General features: G+C 36.2%; 1 protein-coding gene and 1 long non-coding RNA gene across 15 annotated transcripts in view; one reads left to right on the top strand and one right to left on the bottom strand.

Moving 5' to 3' along the window:
• DGLUCY (D-glutamate cyclase) overlaps positions 1-18,390 on the bottom strand; it is a 42,242-nt gene that overhangs the window by 15,952 nt on the left and 7,900 nt on the right. For 7 of the 14 annotated variants that reach the window (XM_080596277.1, XM_080596276.1, XM_080596272.1 and 4 more), the window contains 6 exons: positions 9,278-9,389; positions 6,437-6,590; positions 5,523-5,721; positions 4,076-4,226; positions 2,440-2,562; positions 363-560 (listed from right to left, as the gene is read on the bottom strand). In XM_080596277.1, coding sequence (XP_080452403.1) covers positions 363-560; positions 2,440-2,562; positions 4,076-4,226; positions 5,523-5,721; positions 6,437-6,590; positions 9,278-9,380 — 928 coding nt within the window. In that variant the 5' untranslated portion in view covers positions 9,381-9,389. Of the gene's footprint in view, positions 1-362; positions 561-2,439; positions 2,563-4,075; positions 4,227-5,522; positions 5,722-6,436; positions 6,591-9,277; positions 9,390-10,401; positions 11,407-12,304; positions 12,389-14,413; positions 15,744-18,390 lie in introns of those variants that run through there. The other 7 variants (XM_080596278.1, XM_080596273.1, XM_080596280.1 and 4 more) reach the window with 4 other exon arrangements.
• LOC308196766 overlaps positions 1-18,390 on the top strand; it is a 28,619-nt gene that overhangs the window by 8,501 nt on the left and 1,728 nt on the right. Inside the window, exons 2-3 of the long non-coding RNA XR_013952382.1 lie at positions 15,209-15,302; positions 15,741-15,853. This is a non-coding gene — a long non-coding RNA (uncharacterized lncRNA). The remainder of the gene's footprint in view (positions 1-15,208; positions 15,303-15,740; positions 15,854-18,390) is intronic.

Raw genomic sequence — 18,390 nt, 5'->3', positions numbered from 1 at the left:
GCCCTGCACATATCAATTTCAGATTTATTCAGCAACAGTTCTTATTCCCTGTGGACGCTCCAGTCTGCTGTAAACAGTGAGGCTTCTGTGTACTTTGAAAGAATGCAGTAATCACATTTAAATATGTTCCATTACCCATAACGTTGAATGATTTTGGTCAAACTCTGATATTACATATAGTAATGAAAACAAAACAAAACTAGTTATATTAACTCACAGTAATGCACAAATATTTTTTTAAAATCTTAAAATTGCCTTTAGATTTTTACTGCATTCCTGAATTTTGTGGGCATCTACACAAGCACAATAGATATCATAGCAAATCCACTAAAGTAAGACGTTTTTTGTTTGTTTGTTTTTACCTGGGTCTATTCCAATTAGGTTCTCCAGATTCTTTATCTTTTGCGCTGCTTCTGCTGATACCATACTATAATGCAAAGGATCTTGTGAAATGCAGTAGACTTGTGGGACTTCTCTTGAGGACCCGACTGTAACACTGTCATTCTTTACGTCAGTGATGAACATGCAGCCAGGAGAATGAGTAAAAGCTAATGGAGATCCTAAAACAGGTGAAAAAGCTTCAATTAAACACTTTGTTATTGTGATACATTGAAATACCAGAATGATAAAATCTTGAGAAGCTATTTAACAACACAGAATCCTTCCTGATGACACTTATAAAACAGGTGATATTTTAAGATACACTGCAGTGATAAATACACTTTGAGGAAATAAATGTATGCACATACATCTGAAAATGTTTACACTTCTAAAAAGCTCATGTGGGTAGTTGAAAGCAGGTTTTTTTACACTATCCTCTTTGGTATAAGCTTCAGGCAATTTAGGAACTGAACGGTGGTACCCTTCAAGGAAGTCAGTCAGGAATTGGCAAGTCTGAGAACTGGGTTTGATATGCATGAAAAAACTAGTGCATAGGGCTAAGAACAAGTTAACACTTAAGTTTGTACAGCGTGTTGGTGATACTGTTTCTGTAAAAATAAGTTGTCTAGATTCTAAACTGCTGCAGGAAGCTACAGTGTCTCTCTGTATGTTTGAATACAAATTTAATAGTGATATGGAAAAGCTGTGACAACTGCCTGCTGACAAGTAGTTATCCTTTATCAGATTAAGAAAATGGGGAGGTTTAATATGCCTCACCAAACCACGTGTACAGACAATAATTTTGAGAAGCTAGCAGATTGATCTAAAGTACAGGTACTGGTGCTGTGGCAGGATTTTGACTACCTAGCTGAGAGGGGAGCACAGCAAGATACAAACTGTATAAAGAGCTTTTGGAATCCATTAATGACAACTGTTTTTAATACAAGAAATGAAAAAACAAACAAAAGTAAAAATCAGTTCCAGGCCAAGGCGTGATAGATAGCTGCTTTAGGCAACAGATTGTAGAGAGGCTAGTAACTTTTTCCTCCTTTCTACTTTCATGCATCCTGTGTCACAGTGAAAACTGTTGGGGAACACAGGAGAGAGTAGGCTTTTCACCTTGGATTTTGGAGTGGAGAAAAAGGGTTGTATGTAAGAACAACAACAAAAAAAAAGTCTCTGTTCCTAGTGCTGAACGTATTTACAGCACTTGCTGAGACCAGTCAGATAACCAACTGTAGGGTATCACAAGGGTTTTGCAGATCCTGCAAGGAAAGCAGGATGAAACAGATGACTTCCCAGGGCTCTCCCAGTTATACTGTCTATCACTATTAAGCTTTTTTTTCTAACTAAAAATTTGAGGTTTCCTTCCACACATTAGAGCAATATATAATACTATCACTATGGTTTAGTTGCATTTTCTTGCCCTTTGAACACATGCCTCTTATAAGTGAGTGGATAAAGTGCAGGATCACAACTCTTTACAGAGGACAAGGATTCCATTATATATAGTGTGTCACGTTTACTTCATTTTGGAACAAAAACTAAAAGTTAAAAATTCTTCACAAGACAATTACAAACTCTTTTCCAGGTCAATCAATTTGCTAGGTCTTGACAAGATAGAAAGATTTCTGGCTGCTTGTTTTGGCTTTCCCCTTTACTATTGTTTTACTGCACTGTGGTACAAAATATTTCGAAAGAAAGTTTAAAAAAGAAAGGTTTTAAGTTCCTAGTTTTTAATGATGCTCAAAAATGATGTTTTGATGCTGTCAGAGCTTTAAGTATCTGACATTAGAATACTCAAACAAAAGTGAAAATTTCAGTAAGAATTACCTTTAAGGTAGAACTGTATTTCACAATGGAAAATAGTCTTGTTAAAGGTTTGTTGTTTTTTTTTTTTTAAATTGCTCAGTTGGGGCTTTTTTAGCTGACCCTAGGGCACTGCAATGCAAATCAAACCTATCGGCCAACTCATTCAGTCCACTTATTAAAAAAATAAATAAAAAAGAGAGAAAGAAAAAGAGATTGATTTTAAGAGTTTCCAAATACTGTACATACTGCAGTTGATGACTGCTTCTACTCCTGTTACATCACAGGCCCAAAACACCGGAATATCACCAGGGTGAAGGTGAACTGGATCTCCATAGTCTGGTTTGGAAAGATCTTGTATTCCCAACAGACCTGTCATTGACCAACAATAAACCCGTCATAGATTTCTGTCAGGCAGCAATATTACAAAAGATGGGAGGGGACCAAACATCATCACGCGACACAGCTAGAATTACAGCAGTGGCAAGTCCCACTACTGAAGTGGCGTATTTAGTTTGCTTTCAGTGCACGTTCCCAGATCCTGAGCTGTCTTGTTTTCCCTTTATCTGTGTGACATCAGTAAAAATGTATTCACTTTATTTCTGCAGCGAAGCACAAACTAGATGTGTATGCTGAGTTCCCAGGATGATATAAATCTTATCTATCAACAAAATAATTATATTCACAACACTGGCAAACAAGAATAAATAACTGCAATGCAAAATGGGTTGTTTCTAGAACACATTTTCTGCTACTTTAGCTTCCTATCTTCTTTAGCTAAAGAAATGAGGAATCTTTTACCTCTCTGGGTTAAATAATTACATTTCACTCTTAGCCAGCTTTCATTAAATTGTCTTTTGCTTTAACAAAGTAAACACCTACTTCTTTTCTGGGTCATTCTAAGCACTTGCTCTCTTCCCTTTGCTTTTAAATTCTTCAGATGCTTAAGTTTACCGCTGTCTTTTCTGGAATTAGTTTATACGTTCTGTATATATATTCATTTACTCTTTTCTGTTAAAAATAAACACATAATGGATTCCTTCACTTTCCCAATCTCTACCCAAAGTAATGATTTATTACTCGATCCTCAGATTTAACCACTCAGACCAAATACATTACTGGGATGTACTGTTACCAATGACATCTCTTTCCATGCTCCACAATGTGATCAGGCTGTGTACACAGCCCTTGAGATAACTGATTGACAAATTTCTGACAGCAGACGGGATTTTTTTTTTATAGTGATTTATCTCCATCCCATAGGTGGTCTATATCTTCCTTTTTCCTTCCTTCCTTCCTTTTTTCCTTCCTTCCTTCTTTTTCCCCAAACAGCCTCCTGTTTATCTTTTTTGTTCTCAATCTTTCCTTGCAAAGAATAGGCCTAGACTTGTTTGAGCTGTTTTAAAAAAGAAAAAAAAATTGTCATATTTCTATTTACTCTCTGTCTTAAGTGTTGTGCTCAATGTATCCTATTTCAGTATTTTTAAATGTAATATGGTATTTACTTTCACAGTCATCCATGAAGATACAAAATGCCTCCACACATACTTCTCCCCATGCTGTCAGTCACTGCTACCCTGTCGCTGGGATCTCTGACAACAAGAAAGTATTCACACATAAATGAAACTGCATACATTTTAGGAAAATGTGATTACGCTTTTTACCAAAACTGTTTTTGCCATATAACTGCCGTAATCCGTGAATTCTGTTTTCTGCTCATTTGAAACCTACCCCAATTCCAATTCAGGTTTGTGACCATTAGAAAGGGTTAAAAGATAAAAATGCTAGTGCAGGTATTTTAGTCCTACCACTTCTCATGGTTCCCCCTTCAGCCATTTTTATTGACAATAAAGCATATGTAGAGTGAAACACGGAAAACACTGACCAGGGTCACCTATGTGAATTGGTGCTCCATGAGCTTCTTTTAGTTCAGATGTTGCTAGTACAGCTGCTTCTAATTTGCCTTCAGGAATAGGTCTCATTGTGACTACTAAGTTGCAGCAAAAAGTAGAAATACTGTAGCATGGCACAGCTGTCTGTCAGTTTAAAAGAATCAAAAGTATTAGAAGAAATAAGCCACAATACTGACATTCATTTTAAATGTTTTTCCCAAAAAACCACACATTTTTCTTAACATTTTTTTTTAATTTTTGCTTCAGTACATGCAGCATACAGCATGGTGAGCTCGGTATATTCTGAATATTGTCAGAAAACAACCCTCTGCTCCCTCCGTGGAAAGTGAAAAGCTAACAAAAAGTATCGTGGTGACAAATCAGTTTGGTCTGAATCTATTATCCCTACTGGAATTCGGAGAAACCATGATGCTCTGTAATGTGCAGGAGTCAGGAACTGCTGCTGCTGCCAGTACCCTCTTCTACAGAAGCAGCATGCCAGTTGTACACACACAACATCTTTTGTGCCTCTAGAAAGGATCTATGGAATTCATCAACTTTTCCAACTGGGATGCTGAAATCCTTTTTCTATTCAGAAATAAAGCAGTCTGGCTTTTTAGAACAAAAATTCTGATATGTAAATTGCATTTGAACATAAATGAGATGTAGACAGCAAGAGCTGCATAGGAAATGTTTATACTTTTTTTGTTATAATTATACCTGTCACCGAAGAAATGCACTGTACATGTCTGATACGATGAAATTCTCCTAATTCTAAAATGTTACAATCAGCTATATAATTGTAACTTTTTTCTTTAAGCTTCATAGGTCTCACATAAAACACATTTTGCTCCTTCAGTTTTACCAGCAGTAGAGCAAAAAATTGTTAAATGATAGCATTAAATAGAATAGTAACCTTTGTTTACTAGACCAGCATACTAATTATGTGAAAAAGGCATGCAGATGTATTTAAATGTTCTTAATATTAAAGGGTCTTCCTACCAGAGTCAGGTACATACTGGGACTTCTGCCAACATTAAAATCTGTAATGTAATCTAGCGCAAGCTAGAACTGGTGTGGAGAGTGGGACACGTATAAAGGTGATGATCAGAATAGCACATGCTTTGTCAGCTGAAACAGAGAAGGAAACAAGCACCAAATCCAAATGAAATGGCTGCCTTAGCACACAGAAAAACTGTCACTGTAACTGAACAAAAAAACCCCAACAATTTAGCCTTGCAGGAAATTGAGAAAAGCACAGACCTGATACTGGACATATTTTACCCTATATTTTCATGCACTGAGCACTACTACCTGCCTAAAACTACTCTGCAGGTGGGGAAAAAAAAGTTCTGATTTTGCACAATAGGTATATGGACATAAGGTGAATATGGACAAATATGGAAAGTTACAGCAAAGACTATATGTGTATCTACTTACCTTATACATGCTTACATTACATTCTTGTTCAACATTTCGTATAGGAATGCCAGCATTTTGGATTGCTTTTTCAAAAGAAAAGCTGCAGCCTAAATAGAAAGTCACCATGTCCTTAAGTTGTTCAGAATATTCCTTTAGACTTTTTACAGATCCAGTGAAGGCTCCATGCTCGTACACTCTGTACTGTGGGCAGTCAGTTCTAGTGAAATAAGAAGTTATCACAGCTTTATCATGTTTTTTAAAACAAGGCACATGACAAGAATGATCTAAATTGACTTTAACCTACTATCAAACCACAAGATCCAGCCTACTTTGTCCATTTTGTTTCATTCTGAGTAACAGTGACAAAACACAGACAAAACCACTTTATTCTACACATGAACAGCATTCTACACAGCAAACAGAACACATTAGAGTATCTTTGTATTTTTCATTGTATTTTTCAGGTTTTACAGGTAAATGTCCATTACATGTATCTTGCCTTAAGGATTCCAAAATTAGGGAGCTGTTTTAAGTTTTCTTTTTAGTATTTGCTAGAGAAGTACATCTTTTAAATTTCAGAGACCCTTAAAAATATAATGTGGTTACCATGCCTGTGCTACTACTAAACATAAGTAAATTAATTCTGCTCAGACTGCAGAACTTCTAGAAATTACACAAAATTTCACTTTAACATTAGAGAAATACTGCAAAATTGATAATTATGATAATAAGTTTATCAAGAACAAGATGATCAGGCTGATTCTACTCAGTTATACTCATGCACAGTTTTCATTAGAAGGTATAACTCCAAGAAAATAAACTTGTTCAAAATGTACAACAGTGAAAGCAGGTTATTCCCTGAAACATTGATTTCTCCCAATCACCATCAGCACCCACTGCAGAATTTTGAGAAGCAGTCAGCCCGTAGTTACCTGATATCAGAATCACTACTCAGAGAAGGACATTTCCAGTCACCTGGTTTGCTTCTGTACAGCAATGGCAGAGGTCCATTGTTTGCGTGACAGAACTTCTCAAAGTCATCAGCCAGGGACTTGTGCAAAATCACAACGTTAGCTTGTTTATAGCCTGAAATTGTGGAAGGTAGGAATGACTGCTTATTAATTCAGCTCCTTGTTTAAGAAACAAACTTTTCTGTGTAGCTTTCTGTAAACAGTCTATAAAATCACCTGAAGGCAAATTTTATTTCAAAACTCTGTAATTAAATTACAGAAGTTTTAAAACTATTTTTAAAATTGTAGCCAGATGTACTCTGTATGTCAAGTAGTTCACAGCTAAAGTAGTAGGTCGACATGGAAAGTACTAGATTATGAAGAATGAATAATTGCTTTCCTAAACACTTCTATGAACTTACATATAAACAGAATTTATTCTATAACCTGAGAAATTAGTATTCTATAGGAAAATGTTTTACTTGTGTAAATGTCAGCACAGAGCCAAAAAAAAAAGGGGGGGGGGGGAGAGGGGGACTGTTACATACCACACTTTAACCATTTTTAATGTTTAATGCTAAGTTATAAATCATGGCCAGTATAACAGAAAAATGCTGATATTTTGTCCTCATGTAGCCCATTCCTTAGAGTTTGTTGACTATAGAATTTTACCTTGGGCTGCAATTTAATAGATAAAATTGCAGCTCAGGAATAATCTCTTGCTTACCACACTGAATCTCAGACATTTCTACTATTTCTAATTTAAAAGAGCAAAATGAACAGAACTGCTACACTTTCTTCACTCAGAATCATCTTTAATTTAAAACCCTATTGACTGCTACCACAAAACAGGTTCTAAAGACATTAATATTTGTGCAGTGTGTATCAATTTGTCTTGAAATCTTATTAAATACTGTGCCAGATATCAAGACAGGCAAATAAGAGGCTGTGTAGAAGCTCCCACTTTCCTAAAGACTGTGGTAGTCTGAACTTGTGACTCTGTGGTAGTCATCCAAGAAGCAATCATTCAGTTGAAATCAATGATCTTCTTTAAAAGGCTGTAGAAATCAGCCAAATTTTACTTTTGACCAAAGCTAACCAAGAAACCAAAAGATAAAGCTATTCCTGATGGAAAAAATGTAAAGCAAAGGCTTAAACTGAGGTAAGCATGCATTTGCATACTGAATGTGCCCACAAACTGCTCTTCTGGGACCAGTCAGCACAAAAATGCAGTTTATTACTAACAAAAGTTACTAAATACAGAAATAGCTTCTTGCTAAATACAGAAATTCATTTTTGTTAAATAAACATACTAAATTTACCACTGAATAAAATACTACATTGAGTTACCCTTTAGCCTCATTCCCTGCTGCCCATGTGAAATCCACAGGCACTTTCTGCTTTGCTGCTGATATTCAGATTCTTAACCTTATGGTTTTAGTCAGTGCATTCAACTTTGACAACACTGAATTTAAAATACAAGTCACAGCTGACAGACTGAATCTGTAGGTGACTTCCAGGCATACTGTAAACTCAGGAAGCTTTATTAGTAACTCTTAGACAACTTTATTGCTACTCCTGATAACTATCCTTACTTTCTTTACAGATTATAAAGTGTTTTTTTTTCACCTTCCCATATAAGCTTAAGTGTATATTTGCATGATGTATCCAACATTAGGACCATATTCTTGAGCAGTGTTAATGAAGCTGGAAATGCTGATCAACTATGGCAGTTCAACACACTGATATCCCAATTCAGAGCAGTTTTGAAAGAGTTTTTAATGTACTTGCTGAATGACAATGAAGGCAATAAGAAATAGTTATTTTAGTAATACATCTGAACTTGTTTTGGAAGGAAACAATATTTTTTTCAAATGTAAAAACTAAGACATTTAAAATCACTGCAGTAACACAAACATAAAAATACAGTTGGGGCAAACTGCAAATTATTAACACTGTAACATGTTTTCCATTAATATTTTTCAGCTTACATACTGATAGAAAAGAAAACCATTATTTCAAGACTCGCTATGATTCTAAAATATGAGTCTTAATATTTATTTTATGTTAATAGTTTTTATATTAATGTTAGTACACACAGCTTCGCTCATCAGCTACTTGCCACAGTATTTTTCATTACATTAAGTTACATTTTAAAGTTGATCAGAACAATGACACAGGATTCTCTACTTCTGTAAAAGTCGAGCTATGAGTGAAGACAGATAAATTCTCCAGAATGCATTTAGTTATCTTAGTATAAACCTATTCTTTCCCTCTCCACATAATTCACAATCTTCCTGAGTAATTTCCAACTTCTGCAACAAATGAAGCAGGAAACTACTTTTGTGACTGTACTTCTCTAATTCTTTCCCAACACGTATCCTATGCACTAAGTAGAGCAAGGTCTCTGTGAAGAACACAGTATGTGATCCTATAAATGTGATGATAGTGTGTGTAAGGAAAGCCAGATTTAGGTAAAGATTTTACAAATATTTTCTGCAATCATAATTTATCACTGACATAACTGGGAGCTGAAGGATACACTGCCATTTTGAGAACAAAGTCCATGTAATTTACACAGGTAAGATGATTTCTCTGATATAGCTTTATGATTTAAGAACCCCGTGTCAGGTGCTTACAATGCGATTTCAAAAACACTGAAGTGAGTTAAGAATTTAAGTCAACTTGACATTTTCTTCTGCTTTACTTCAGCTCTTTTGATAGTCCTAAACTCCTTTATAAACAAAGAAAGAAAAAAGTAAGAACATAGTTATGAAACTAAAATGGAGTCATTTTCCACTTAGAGCTGTTAGGTTTCCTTACCTTCTGCCATTCCAGAAGTATTACTGATACTGAGTCTGTTGCAACGAATTATTCTTCTTAGTACGTGGGGAAGGAGAGATTTCAAGCCTCCTGTCAAAAGCATCCTTTCAGCCTTAACAGAAAGATGTTATAATTATAAATTTAAACACAAATACATTTTTCTTCTTTTTTCTTTTTTCTTTCTTTTCTTTCTTTTTCTTTTTCTTTTTTCTTTTTTTTTTTTTCTTTTTTTCTTTCTTTTAAATTGCTGGAGAACTTAGTTTAAATTTCTTCCTCACGCCCCACCAAAGTTATTATCACTGGGAAATCCTTAATTATAACCCAAAAGGCAAACCAAAGTCAAAGGGTTACTTCGTTGACATTTTCTGATTAAACACAAACTGAATCTTTTGATAAATCAACCAGGGATGTGCATGTGAACATTCTGGATAAAATGCAATGTTTTGCTGGCCTGTAGTATAAGAAAGAGACTTCTTTCTTCCCTATTAAATATTCATTTCCTAGAGTACTCACCTTCCAAAAATTTGCTATAACTTTAAAATTACAAAAACATAAATGGATTAATCTACGAAGCTACAATCTGTAATATCACATGTCTGTTGAAAATGCTTTCAGACAATTAGCAATACAACCTCGCGGTAAAAGGAGAACTACATTCAGAAAATGTCATTTTGATACATTTCATATGTATTATACTTTTCATGTATTCATTATGTAGAAATGAATACTCCTGTGGCTATTCTTCCACTGGGAAAACAGACATATAGAAGTTTAAGTCACTATTCATACAATCTGGAGTAGAAATAGAGATAAGTACCCTAATTACAGTCAGTATCTGGCTCTTTTTACATCTCTTGAAGATTGAACACATCTTTTTTCTACAGTCTAATCAAAGTCAACAGAAAGTTTTTCACTGAACCTAAACTATCTAGAAGTAAAAAGGGTTTATTATACAACTGCTAGGACTAGGTAAAATATAGTTCAGGGTAAAATAATAATTTGGCTCCTTGTGATTTTAACCTTGGTCACTTTTCATGGTCTAATCCAGAGATAACGTTTATCTATTCATATGTTCATTCTAAGTAAATAAACTGAACCATATTCCAAGCAATCGAATTACCAACCTCCAAGGTTTTCTTTAATTCAGAAGAAGCCATTCTTGATGTCAATTGCAAGAAGTAATAAACATGATAAAAACTGTGCTGCTTGTTTAAAAGACGCCAATCAATTAATGTACAATGAGATGTTACAACCTTCTGGCAAAAGTTAACCTTTCTGTTAAAAATCAAAGTTTTCTGTTAAAGTTTTCTGTTAACCTCAAAGTAAGAGCAGTAATATGTTTTGACAGAAATTATACTCTTATCACAGGTTGTCTGTCCACAACGTTTCCAAAGATTGCAGAATTCTGAGCGGTTAAGTTTGGTGCACAAAAATTTAGAGTAAGTTCTTTATCTGGACTTTGAAGCCTTTAATCCTTAATTCTAAAATGTTTACATAACATTGTCAGCCAAAAGAAATCAGCTTGCACTTTTTTTTCTGAACTCTAGCTTACTACTTTCCAACTCAACCCATCTTTTCTGCTTTTATATATCAGTGTATATGTGGCACAAAAAATAGTCTTCATTACAAATTTTGAACAATTTCAAGCACATGCTTTAAAGATAACAAGAATTTGGATTGAGAAATGTGGCTGAGCTCTAATCCAGGCCTGTATGTGACAATTTAAGAAACATTATTTTTACTGCAAAGAGAATTTCTAGCACCACTCTGGAACGAATCATTCAACCAGATGTGTTCATGTGATTCTTTCAAATTGTTTTTCTTTGGTTCTGAAGGGCCTTAAGAAGTACTAGCTTACTTGTATTTGAGAGACAGTCTGAAGTTCAGGAATCTAGTCTGGGACAAAAGCTATCTTCAGCCAGGTACTTTGTCACAAATGCCCAAGTATGACGTTGGGCAAGCCTGATTCTCAATGCATAGTGTGTATGCCCAGCAGAGGAAATGGAATCACTTATGGAACTTTATCAGCAACATTTAGGCCTTTAAAAGTTTTAGGTTTATATGAGAGTAAATGTCTAGCAAGCTCTAGGACTGCAAATATCAGTAGTGCCAAAATGCTGTCTCTTAAGTACCCTATGGAAACATTTGGGACTGTAGTTTCAATTTGCAAACGCTGCCCCTAGCTGCAAAGCAAGATATATTGTTGATGAACTTGTTAGGAAGTGAATAATTTAAACATTACCTTTGTATAAAAGTAGGATGACTCATCTCTTTCAGATGAGAGACAAAACACACCTTATAACCATTTGTTATCACTAAAGTTCCAGTGGAGATTTTATAATACTATCGGGAACGTTCTATAGGATAAAATTCTGAGTTACAACTTTAGATCACTGTATTTGCTATACAATGTCAGTAATAGATTATGTTGCTGTTTTTCTAGTCACTGAATTTAGATAGACAATAAAAACTCTCAGACGCTTACAGCAAAAAAGTAGCTTTTGATATTTGACTTCCTCAGGAATGGCTTATTTCTACACAGTATGTTGTTTCCCTATGCTAGGGGGCACCCTTAAGTTTAGATTCCCCAACCATCTCCAGGACATCCTGGAAAATAGTTGGAGCCATCATGAGCATGGCTTGTTCAGGATGACAGGGGAAAAGTACCAGGATAACTCAGGTCTTACAGCATCTTCTCCACTTTGACCCATCAGAATGCCTAATGAAGTGTATGGACTGGCTTCATGAGGCATGAGAGTAGCCCTCTATCTAAATGGTCTAGTACAGCTGTTAATCAGTAGTCAAGATCCATCCCCTGGCCTGGCTTTTTCAACTCCTTTTGTTTTAAGATAGCTGATACTGTTGTCTGAAACTATCTCATAGGAATATGCTGGATCATGATATGGGTAAGACAGGGTGTTGGATAAGTGATAAAAAACCCTTAAGAGAGGATGCTGACAGGGACTATGAAATAGCCGTACATTTTGCAGATATTTAAATGAGATTATATTCATAATTATTCATTACCTGGGAAAATGGGAAGATGTCATTTAAGTGTCAGAAAGATTCCACTTTTAGATGCAGTGGGTGTGTCCATACTGCTGTGCTAAACTGCGTCAGATAAAAATGAAAAAATCGATAATAGCACGAAAGGATTAATATATCCTTCAGAAGTGTCAGTGTGACTGTTTTGCTGTTACAAGTGTCAAGCAAATTCACGAAATAAAATTAAAAACACATAGTATTTCTGCAATTTAAAAAATGGATCACCTGCGAATAAACAGCCTGTAAAATGTGCTGCTGCTAAGAGCAACAAACAAGTCAACTTGAAGACTGGAAAGCAGTTAATACCAGTCTCTGACGTTATAGGTCTGGTTTTCCATTGGTGTTGGTACACATAAGAATATGGTTTAATGCAGTGATTTTTTAAAGTGTAATCTAGAGACTTGCTTGCATGTAGCCCAAAGTCTTTTTCTTTTTTTCTTGTAATATAATCTTGCATTTTTATGTAACTTTTATCTTATTTTCAATTTAAAGTTTGATAATAAGAATGGTTGGTGGCATGCACAGGTTCACTGGCCAAAAAAAGTGCAGAAGTCACTAGTTAACACTGTTGGGCAGGTTTTTTTCCAGATATTGTCATGCAGGTAACTTACCCAAAGCTACTGCTGCACTAACAGGAACAGCAGGGTAACTTGAAACATGAGCCAGCCCACGTGCTGCCTTTACTGATACATAATGGAAAGTAATCTAAACTAATTATAACCTATGAAAACCCTTTGTGTACTATGTTTTGCCCTAGTATGAATATGGTTACGGAGGTTTGTTAATGTAAACAGAGCTTAAAAAGACCTGCTGCTTAATTATCAAGCTGATTTGAAATTCTGCCAAATGACTTCTGTGAAAAGTACTAACTTCTTTGAAAATTCACTCCACCTCATTTTCCAAACAGGTCTCACAGTTATACTTGTGATGCTTTATTTGAAGAGTCCATTAATGATCCTTTTTGTCCCCATCTGCTTTGAATCATTTGAAAGCACAGAAGTGCTTTGTGTACCACTCCAAAGAGGAAGTGCTTTATATGTTTTCAGATAGTGGTTCATCTAGCAAATTAAGGTTGAACCCTACATTTGAAATACGGGGTATTTGGCTTTGAAATTTAGAAAACTTTTCTTAAGGGTCATAAATAGATATTTAAGTTAGTTTCCATTAGTGTTCTCTCTGCTGCCTAAAGCACTTTGTTTATACTTGTGATCCTGCAGATTGCGTCAGGATAAAAAACTGGTAAGAGAACCAATGCATCTTTGATGCAATCTTGTTTACTTGAGGGGAAAAAAAAAAAAAAGACATGCAATGTTTAGTTTTTCCCAGTATAATATGAACAAGAAACAGAAAGCAATGACCAGCTGCAAAGCAGCCATTTCAGACAGCACTCCATGTTAGTGTGACACGTCTTGTACAGCACCCATCCCCTGAACTTCCACCACTACGTTTATATTATTTTACGCCCAGCTTCTGCTCAGGGACAAAAGTGTTTCTGAAGTGGAGAAATCTGGGCAGAGATTAGTTCTTTAGAGACTAGAGAATAGTTCAAGCCCTGCCCTTGCATGGATACAATCTATCCAAGATTTGGGTTGTTTAGCCTTTTATATCCTCCTCAAAGGTGGGAGGCCTCATGGCCTCATATATCCTCCCAATCCCTTGGATCATATCCTAGTTCCTGCATACTTCCCCCATCATCTTACATAAACATATGACCAACAGGCTTTGGAACAGCCACCTCATTTATACACACCTTTAGCAAGATAAAATACACACGTAAGAAAAGACAAGGGACTTTATCAAGATTAAAAATACTGCTGTCATACCTTTGACTTTGCTGACAGGAATACTTAACCAGCTGCAGGAGGAAGAGACAGAGACTGATCTACCAGAGGTTATTTTAGTTTAAGATGACACGAACTGCTTATTCAATTTGAAGAAATTGAAGGAAGAAAAAAAAAAAAACACACAAAAAAAACCATAACCATCAGGCTGGCATGTAAATATAGTCTCACAACCTACCCTGAGGTACCAAAAAGGCTTAAAATTGCTCTACAGTTCTCTGGGCTAAGTCCAGTCACCATTCTTTTTTACCTGGGCCTCTTCAAGCACTGAGGCATCTTGAGGATGCAGGAGGGCCTTGCTTGCTGGCCATCAGTGCCAGACTTTTCCCACTGCTTTTCTCCTAACCAGTGGAATGCTGCATGTTGGAACCAAGGTGATGAGCATTGGCTGGATAAAAATTCTTGTAGCGAGGAAAATTTTTCTTCCCAACCTTTCTCATGTGGAAGGAAAGTGGAAGTCCATAGGACAAAGTACAGTGACTTGTACTGCTTTGTTTGCAAAGCAGCAGTCATAGGTGCTTATCTTGATAGCCAAGTATGTCACCACCCAGGTTACACCCAGCCATGTCATGCATGATCACAGCACTGACGGGGTGCCTGTTCCTCCAAAGGAATTCCATCCAGATGTAAGCAGATGAGTGATGTTCTGATCCCTACACACCCTAAAAATAGTACCATGCTCCCAAAGAACAGTGCTATGCTCCTGCTGTACAGGTTATTCATGTTACCCCCAGGACTATGTCATTTCACGGATGTCTACCAGCAGCTCTGAAGTCATTGTATTCACAGCTCTTCACCAAGCAGAGACATTTACATTCTACCTGCAAGAGCTCAGAGCCTGCCTGGCAAACACAATACATACTTATTCGGTATACTGCATCAGAAAGCCCAGAAATCATCAGTATTCATCATCCTTCAATTTGTGAACAAGAACTTGCAGGATTAGTGAATTATAATCCTGAATAACACAATCAAAACCCCTCGTGGTGGGACCCAAACGAAGATCTGTACCTCATCCATAGCTTTTTTTCCCCTAACTATACAGAGACAATATGAGATTCGATGTCAAGTGAACCTTTGAGGACCTCTGCCTTGCAGTAACACGGGGGATAGAAAACCTGAAGGACGTGGCAACTCAGGTAAGCAAATGAGAGTGTTACTACCCTGACCTGATTGCCCAGTCATCTGTAGAAGTCAGGAAATAACTCGTTTTATAGTTAAATGGCAACCACAGTGATCACGGGAAGAGATATTCTGCAAGTGGTGAGTTGGTGCTGCAGAGCAGGCATAAGAAACTCCATCAGTGCCTCCAGTTGTCCTCTCCATTTCTGAACTCAGAGCAATCATTCAAGACCTGCATATGATGTAATCCTCCCACTGGGCAACTGTCCTCATCCACCAGAATCACCTTTGATCGAGTAGAGACTGAGTTCCCCTATGGTTGCAATGGTCGCTACTGTTTAGGAGAAAGGTGGTTTTGAACTGAAGCACTGTGCCCTGAAAAGGAAATCTCCAAGTATGTAATACTTTTAATGTGAGGGGAAGGATACAGGCCCTTATCAAACCATCCTGGTCAGCTTCACCCCACAGTATGCGGGTGGTCCTGATGCAGTCAGTCTATCACGAGGATTCAGAGGGTCATCGTTGGTGGCAACAGCACCCTGGTTATGCAGTAAGTGCACAGGAAAAGGTAAGGAGCTCTGTTAGGCTTGGGTCCTAATGCAGGCCATGCTAGCATAGCTATGCACAGAACAGAGGAGTCAGAGCATGTTCTGAATCTAAACTGGTCTTACTCTTTAGTCATGAAATGGTAACATGGCACTTCGCGTCACGCAAGTAGGGAATAAATTGAAGAAAAATATGGGACTTGCAAGAGTAATGTTTTATGCTGCCATTTTGGTTTGTGCTGGTTCTGCTGGCAGAAATGTACAGTCGTTCCTATTGTATCAATGAACATTCATTTAAGCTGGAGAAACTGGAAGGTTCAGAGTAATGGTAGAGAGAGAACTTCTCATGTAAGTTTCCAGTTACAGCCTAGATCAGGTATCTGATGACTAACTGCTGTCACTCTTAGATGTTCAGTGTTTTATACAATAAACTACAGTATTCAATGCAGTTACAGTAAATGGAGTGAGCATCTCAAAATGCTAGCTTCATGTGCATTTTCAGTAAAAGCTCAAGAATTTTGAAAAAATACAGGCTTCAACTTTTTAGCCCATACAATTAACCCTCAATTTCTACTGCTTTCCCTATGAGGAAATGGCAAGTTGAATAAGACCTGCAGGCCTGTCACCCTCACACCTTTTGTCACCACAGGATCGTATTTTTAAAATGCAGCATCGGTGTTAAAGAGATGATTCATAATGCTGCAGCATCGGTTAGCTGGTTTTAAAGAGATGTTAATGTCATCATTTTGATTTTCATTACTACACAATAAGAAGCTCAGGGCTGTAAATGCCTTATGCGTCAATAGCCTGATTTTATATCTTTAAAAGACCTGAACTACAGAGGATTTATTTCAGTATGCTCTAGTTCCAAAATTCAATTTTTTAATGGAGACTTCAGCCAATATTTTGTATACAGGCAGCACAGAACAAAATTTAAGCTATTATTATTTTTTGATTATTTATTTATTTTGGGCTTTGTTCCTAGATATGGCTAAGGTTATATGCACAAACCCTTGTCTCTGATCTTGCAATGTAAGGATTCAAACCTGTACTACTTCTGTGAATATAAGTAAAAGAGAAAAGCAGTCCTGTCCAGTTCAAGGACAGATGAAGTGCTTAGACGTTTGCTGTATTGTACTTCCTCTGTGTGTTTGCAAACAAGCCATGTACTATACACAGATCTGAATAAAGAACGATGTGACAGGAGAGAAAAATTAATTTAAGGTAAAGACAGAAGAAGATACAAGCAATATACATACTTTTTATAACTACATGTGTATGAGTCAAGATAGCATCCTTGATAAAAAGCAAGTTACAATTACTATTGCTGAACCATACAGCTACTATATACACACACACATATTTGACATAGAAAAGATAGTTTATCAAAAGAATATAAAACCAGATATAAAAATTAAGAAATCTGTGGCCTTCTAATCAAACAATAAACATGCTTTTTCTTCTCATTTACTGGAAATTTTAAAAACTAAGCATTCTGAGTAGGTCCAGCTTCAGTTTGGAAAATATTACACAATATTTTCCACTCCTATTGAAGAAGGAAACTATTACAATCTGTACTTGGTTTCCAACTCTGGACAAAAAAAAAGGGTCTATGCATATATATATATATCTACGCATATATATGTGCATTCACTCCATGGCTGATCACATAGAGAAAACTGTTCTCAATTAAAGAGAGTTACTTCAATGGTTATCTTAAAGCTCAAGATGTGTATGTGACTTTTCTATGGTTACTAAGTATACAAAAGAAAGTATGCAAAACAAAGTGCATTAAGCAAGCATTGTTTAGGATACAATCTATGCATATTAAAAATAGCTAAAAGTATTAACAGAAATGCATCTAAATTCAGTCACCTTGGGCTCATGAGTTGTGCAGAAGTCACACATCTCAAATGTATTTCCTAAAAATAAACTCTGAAGTAGAGGATGCTGTGCTTATAGATGGACAATTTTGTTCCTAATAGACATACATTTTTGATGGAGAATCAATATCTGACCTTATACAGTAATTACCAGCTTCAGTGAAAAAGTCAGTTTTTCCAGTTTTCAGTTGTGGTCTAAGGGTTTTCATCATATTACATGAATGGGAAATTTTGGGAAACATCTTTTATTTTTTTTCTGGGTCTGTATATATATCTGGTCTGTATATAGCCAGGGCTCTTCAGCATCACTGCAGCGTGATACAATCGCTTACCTGCACCGAACACCTGTCCTGTGACTACAACTACAACCATAAGCTTATGTTTTTAATTCTAGATTGAAATTTCTGCTGAAAATAACCTCTGACGTAATAGCACACATAAAATAAGATTGTGAATTAATTCTTTAGATCTTTTTATAATAAATCAGAGTAAATTGCTGGCTTCTTTGTAGCAGCTTATGAATACTATGGGTAACCTGAATGCTAGGATATTTATTGCATGAATATGTGGACTTCATATCCAGATGCATGACAAACAAATAACCAGGAAAGACAAGAGATAAGCTGCTCTCAAGTAAATAGCTAAAGATTTGCAATTAACATTCTGTGAACAGGTAA

This window comes from Anser brachyrhynchus (genome assembly GCF_964034855.1).
Source record: "Anser brachyrhynchus genome assembly, chromosome: 5".
Taxonomy (NCBI): Eukaryota; Metazoa; Chordata; class Aves; order Anseriformes; family Anatidae; genus Anser; species Anser brachyrhynchus.
Note: the sequence above shows the minus strand (reverse complement) of the source record. Positions and strands in the feature narration are given on the sequence as shown.